Source organism: Uranotaenia lowii, chromosome 2, assembly GCF_029784155.1.
Source record: "Uranotaenia lowii strain MFRU-FL chromosome 2, ASM2978415v1, whole genome shotgun sequence".
Taxonomy (NCBI): Eukaryota; Metazoa; Arthropoda; class Insecta; order Diptera; family Culicidae; genus Uranotaenia; species Uranotaenia lowii.
In genome coordinates this window covers 248,528,949-248,535,858 of record NC_073692.1, presented here as the reverse complement: position 1 = coordinate 248,535,858, position 6,910 = coordinate 248,528,949, and the positions used below count along the sequence as shown (strand labels likewise).

At 32.2% G+C, this 6,910-nt stretch overlaps 1 protein-coding gene across 1 annotated transcript; it reads right to left on the bottom strand.

Moving 5' to 3' along the window:
• Positions 1-1,811: 1,811 nt before the first annotated feature.
• On the bottom strand, positions 1,812-3,476 carry LOC129747779 (eukaryotic translation elongation factor 1 epsilon-1). The gene is made up of 4 exons (XM_055742125.1): positions 3,249-3,476; positions 2,966-3,178; positions 2,806-2,901; positions 1,812-2,130 (listed from the first exon to the last, which is right to left on the bottom strand). The coding sequence occupies exons 1-4, from the start codon at positions 3,327-3,329 to the stop codon at positions 1,978-1,980; spliced, it is 543 nt and encodes a 180-aa protein (XP_055598100.1). The 5' UTR covers positions 3,330-3,476; the 3' UTR covers positions 1,812-1,977.
• Positions 3,477-6,910: the final 3,434 nt, after the last annotated feature.

Here is a 6,910-nt window from a genome sequence, read left to right as displayed (position 1 = left end):
TGCTTTGAATCATTTAAAAAAGATTCAATTCACTTGATGTCGAATTATCCACACTAGTTTTCGAAGGCAGACCAGTAAGAAGGAAGAATGTCTTCCTCAGCGAAAAACGATCAGATGCAATCAAAAATCGTAAAAAGATTGAACTTACATTAAGAAATTCACGATATTTTACCAAAAGTATGTTTGTTTTTCTCATAACTGCATTTAGAAGTTCGAAAATGATCAAATTTTAGTCTTAGGAAGTAGCTTGGTGAGCAAAACATATTCTGTATGGGACTGTTATGCGAGTAGATTTGAAAAAGGTCTCAAATATGCTCGCATAACAGTCCCATAACGAATAAAAATGTTGCTCCCGACATTATCAATGGCCCAATTTCGAAAATTTCAGGTCTAACGATTTATTATGACAACCTAGAACACCTTTCATCAAACGATTTTCGTTTATACTGAACGTTGTGGTCACAATTCAAAAATATATTCCAAAACAGAAAAAGCCGATTTTCTCACTTGCTTGTTTTTGCATATGGGACTGTTATGAAAGTAGGGGCAGTATAGGGGGAAGGGAATTTCTGTTTTATTTTTCGATATCGAAGATTTCCTGAAAGCCTTCATTTTTTTTATTGGTGCAGTGGAAACCTTATCAATTTTCAGTTGATAGTACCAATCAGAATTATTTTTCATTCCTGTCTGATCTCAAATTCAATCATTTCATGTACCTTCAGCGACAATTCAAAATCAAACTGTCTCAAAAACATGTGAATCTTTAAGAGTTGTTTCTGTAGAAAAGTTATTCTGAAAAAATTGTTCTATGGAGGGCTTAATTATCTAACAAAATTAAAATATCCTAATTATACACAAACATCCTCCACTTCATGAACAGTGCAGTGCAAAATCGCAATTTAATTATTTTTATATCTGATTAATGACAACTTTTATAAAACTAAAAATAACGTTCCTAAATTGGTTCAGTTTTTTTTAAATTGAATTGCTTATTTACAAATTTACAAACAAAACAAATTTTCTATATTACACTTGGGTTTTCTCTCATTTATGGTCTTGATCAATATCGAAATTACAATGAAATAAGATTTCAGAAGTGCTGACAAATAGCTAGTTTGCAAAATACATAATCTTATCTGTTATTTTAAGGTGTACGTTATCATTAAAAGTTATTTGAAATTACAATAATAAATAAATTTACTACATCTGTAGTGGCTAAACCCATGTATAAGCTATGCGTTCTCAAGTGTTGAATATTTATTTTTATACTTGTTAACTTAACTCTGTGTTCGTCAAATGTTTTTATTTATATAGATAATTGAGAATCTGGGTATTAAGTTTCACGTCCTTGTTTTAAGTATTATATTTCTGTTGCAAAGTACAGAATATTCTAAAAAAATCAATTGTGTTCTTCAGAAAGTTGACGAATCAGACCAGTTAGTTTTGTAATCAAAAAAGTTGTTCAAAACATTCGTTTAAACGAAATGACAGAATATTTTAAATAACAGTTGAATTTTTAAATAATCGATTTCATTTTATTAAGTCAGCTTTTCTATTTTTATCTAGAAGAGTTTTCTTTTAATAAATCTTTCGCTTACTTTTTTTGTGCAGAAGTTTATTTCAAAGCAAAACAGAATTTATTGCAAAAATATATTTGTTGTGCACGAGACTTCTGTCCGATGAATTGTGGACAATATTTAATGCAATATAATTGAATGAGATACAAAAAAGTATTACTTTTGCAAAATCTAATCAGAATTTTCAAAGATATTTTTTTTTATTTCTCGAAAATATCAAAGTAAAACACTCTATTATTTTTTCAAATATGTTTACTTATGCATAAATGACAGGAGATACTGTAGGCTTTATTTTTTTAATTGTTTTAAATAGGAAGTAATTTAAAATCATTATTATTGAATTGGAGAAAAAATCCCTAGATTAATTATTGAAGTTTGGGAAGTTCCGCTACGAGAAGATTCAAACGTGTGTTCCTGTGGCCCAACCGAGCAGGTGTAATGTAGAAAAGTTGATGAGCACGTCATTCTGGCGAATTGCCTTCTGTTGTTGTAGGTGATTAAACCAACGCGACACATTAAGGTAGTGCTCCTTGTCCAGTGGTTGTAGATTATTCTGTAAAGAGTAGAGAAATAAAAAAAAGATCAGATGAAATTTGAATGATCTAACGCATACAGAAACATGGAATTCTAGCTTAAGTTGTGTTCTATACTACAATTGCTCAGCATAAAAAAAATACGCTAAACAAGTTATAACTTCAAACTTAGATGCAATTGTTCTTAAGATAGATACCTAGGTACATATAGGAAAAGTGAATGACATGAACTGATTCGATATGATTATTGATCTACATGTAGTTTATAATAATGTTTAAATAGCTTATTGGATATAAGTATACTGATATTTTATCAAGCCATATTCATATGCGAGAAAATGGTTAAAAACTATGTCCACAATTTGTTATTTATCTGTATCAATGATACCTTTGTATAACAGATATCCACATCATAAATGCCTTTGAAATTCAGAGCTTAGAGATTTACAGGCTGAGTTCATTAAAATTAGGAGTTCTTAAAGCTCACTATGCCAAAATTTGATGTGACCAAATAAATTTAACTAAATTGATTGATTGATTTTTTGATTAGAGATTTTAAACTTAAAAGTTCATTAATCTCTGACTAACCAAATTATAATTATACGTGCCAAAAAGATAATCTTACATGTTTCTCGTCAACCTGGTCAAACTCGAATTATTACTGCTATCTAAGAGATAAATCAAATGATACTTACCATGGTATCCTGAATGGCATAGAATACTACAACATCAGCAAGGCTCAGAGTGTGGTTGACTAGGTACGATCGCGATTCAAGGTATTTGTTCAGTTCCTAAAAGCACACAAACTCGTTATCAGAAGTGTTGTTAACACGTTATTGTTCATATCGCTCATACCTCCAGCAAAGTTTTGGCAACGTGTTTGTCTTTACCGGCAGGAGAAATAAATAACACGGAATAATCAATCCATTGGGCAACCTGGAGTTCCGTCTCTATGTCATTGAAGCTGTTTCGAATTATTTCATTTTTACTCTCCCGTGCAAGCGATTGGATAATCGAAGAAAATCCGGATATACTTTCACTTTTTTCAGGAATATAGCGTGTGATGATCTGATAAAAATAAAGCAAAGGTTAACATTTTTTCCCGATATGGTTATCAAACCTAGAATTGAATATATACCTTCTCTGAATTATATCCGATTTTCCCTGGTGCCACTTTCATGAAGTTGGCAGCTTTATTGACGTTCTCTACACTTGCCATGGTATTTTGTTGCGTAAAAAGGATTTGTAGTTAAAATATTGAATATTTGCAGTAGGTACTAATCGTTAAAATGCTGCTGGTTCGTCAATCAAATCGCGGTGTTTTGCACATGCTTATGTCAACTGCATGCGTGCTGTTTACTCAACCTGTATACACATCTCAGGTGGCGATGGAAATCCCGTGCTAAGTGTTAGTAAAAGTTTTTTTTTGTAAACATTGTAACCAAGACAATTCGTGACGTCAGTTGCATTTCCAAACAAACAACCAACAGCGAAAACTATAGAGAAAAAAATCATTGCCAACTGCTGTTTACGATTCTCGCCTAGGATACATAAACATCCTGGCAAGTGACGTAGGCTTTGTTTACCTTTTTACTTCTTGAATAACGAGTTCTGTATTAGTGTGCGTGTTTCTTCATCACCTTCTTTCCACCACATTGCTGTTTACTGTGTTGCACAAGGTTGCCAGGTGCACTGATTTGTTTGTGTTTAACAAATTTGGCGTCTCTATCAATTTTATGAAATTCCATCACAACGATCACTACATCTAAACAAGGTAATGATCAGTTCAATGAGCAGATCGGAATACCATAGTTTTTTTTTTATTAATTTTTAACTGGAATTTCATACCTGACAATGCATTCATTACGGATCGGAATTCTAACTTGGTACTCGCTATTTTTTATTTCTACCTTCTTGGCGATTAACGGGAGTTGGTTGGTACGTTTCTTTACCGAATTTTTGCTGTAACTTTTTATCGAGTAGATTGTACAAACTATCTACGCGGTTACATATTCCGATAATAACTCTATTTCGGAATCAGTTAAAAAGAAAAATAACAAAATATTGATAACACTATCGATACGTTTAGGGATCTTGATCGTATTTCGTGATCACTTTTTGTTTTTCTTAGCGTTGTTTATTTATTTGATTGAATATTTCGGGGTTTGGATGCTTAATTTATTAATTATTTTTACGGCCTTATCGATGAAAGTTATGTTCTTTCAATGTAAGAAAATTCCATTTTTTTAATTTTTGACGGACAGAATTCACGTTAGAAGAAATGAAGAGGTTTAACACCATGAGCCTTTAGAATTTTATTTAGAAACATTTCCATGTCCTTCTTCTTGATTCTTCCTGATTCCCTCCGCAAGTCTAAACTTGCGAAAACTTCCTATCCTTCCTATTCCTATTCAATGCTCAATTTAGAAACTTCGATCGAATTTTGATGGTTTGATAAAAAAGCCTGTTCATTTGTTTTTTTTTATTTTATTATATTTCATATTTATACACTCATACCTCGTTGAACGGCTTAGATACGTTCCACAAAACATGGCATAACGAATAACTGATTTTCTGATTTCACTGATTTCTTTTTCGCCGATAAGTAAGGAAAGGTTTGGCTTATAATAAAGTGGCACGTTGTTTCTATTTGTCCATCTCACCCAGTTCTTTGTAACAGCTTATAACTGGGTTGATTTCTTTGAGAGAGCGCTAAATTCGACGTCTGGATAGTTTTCAAGGATCATTTTCATAGGAACACGGCTAAAATAAGAACTTTAACAAATAAGGTGCAATTTATTTTTAAAGATTCGAAAAAGACTTTGTCGAAACCAATAAACCTCTTTGAGGAATGATATAAACCTTATGACGATTTCAAAGTGACTCCCAAATATCGATGTAAAATATGTCACAAATCGATCATTTCCCATCGATTTCATATGGTATGGTAGAAAATCAAAAGAAATAGAGAAAACCGTGTTTGAGCTGTAATTGTATTTAATTTTGTATCGTTATAGCGAAACATCTGAGGCCTTATATTAAATCCGTGCCATAATTGATGAAAATTTTAAGTTTCTGGAACCTACAGTTGCGTTCAAAAAATAATGAAATCGCGTGAAGCTGCGCACCCACTTCCAACTTTGACAAGCTGCCATTTCTCTCTCGGTTGATATTTTTTCAAAAAAATTTCACACTATCTAGTTCAACTATCCAACAAACACTCCACAAAATTTGAAGTCTTTACATTGACGGAAAACAAAGATACAGCTATTCCCGTAAAAAAGGGAAATTCGGAGCTGCTTCACTAAATTTGCTGTATCTTTGACAATTTTCATTGAAAAATCTTGAAATTTGGTCCAAAGATGTAAAAATGTTTTATCTAATACCAGGCCAAGTTTTGTCAAAATCAATGAACGTGATCAAAAATGGTGCCGGGTTGAAAATGAGGTTCATTATCGCCCAGTAGACGATTTCATTCTTTTTTGGACGGATGTTTATATGGAAAACAACGTTATCCATGTATTCTTGGTATTTTCTTTCACAAAACCAAAATTTATCACAAAGAATTTTATAAATTGATAGGAACTTTATTCTTGCTTTGTTAAGAAACAGAAATTACTTATAACTTTTTACTTTGATGATATTTTTTGATCAAATTTTCTGCGTAAAATACATCAATTATCACACTATCATGTCACAAAATTAGAGATTTCTAAAGTATGGTGTGGCCTGAGATACAGTAGTTATACGAAAATCGGACTTTTTGAACTTTTACCATTCAAACAGCAATATTTAAGAAACTACGCTATGCTCTTTATTGAAATTTTTCAGAGTGATGGTTGAAATATAAAATTCGCATGTCTGATGTTTTTGAAAAGATCTATTTTTTTTTTGTTTCGATTATAGTCGTTTTACCCCCGTTATGGTATTCGCGACTTTATCAACGTTACAGTTGGCGGATCGTTATTGAAAAACTTATCCGGTACAACTGTGTTCTTGGGCTTCTCTTGGGCTCGAACTCGCGGACATCTGCTCAGGAGACAACAGATTTGCCAACTGAGTTATATCACAAGCCCAAAAAAAAAACAAAAAAAAACTACTGATGGGATAAAAAGTTACATGAGGTACAATATTTCAGCCATGAATCTAAAAATGCAATTTCTATAGAATTTTGGACGAATATTAGGAAAATCATATTTTACGTTCAACAACCAGTAAATCTATTTCAGTCAAAAACTCAAAACAATATCGTGAGATTCTGATTTCAAAACACAAATAGATCATTTATTCTTTATTTCTTTTGACGACATTTTTTGTCTGATTTGTGGATGGAAAAGATTTTGTTCTCATGAATCGTCAATAGAAATCGCATTTTTAGGTTCATGCCTGAAATATTGTACCTCGCGTAACTTTCGATGTCATCGATAGAACTTTTCAAAAACTTCTGACGTGCTAACTTTATATTTCAACAATTACTCTGCAAAATTTCAATAAAAAGCATAGCGTAGTTTCTGAGATATTGCAGTTTGAATGGAAAAAGTCCAAAAAGTCCGATTTTTGTAGAATTTCTGTATCTCAAGCCACACATACTTTAGAAAGCTCTCACTTTGTGACATGATAGTGTGATAGTTGATCTATCTTACGCAGAAAATTTGATCAAAAAATATCATCAGAGTAAAAAGTAATAGAAGTTCAAAGTCGAAGTGGCTGTGCGCGCGCCTCCAATCTCTATACAGTTATGAACGGTACTGTATTTGTACAGGGTGAACCAGCACGTTTAATCAAATCAGATTCGATTAT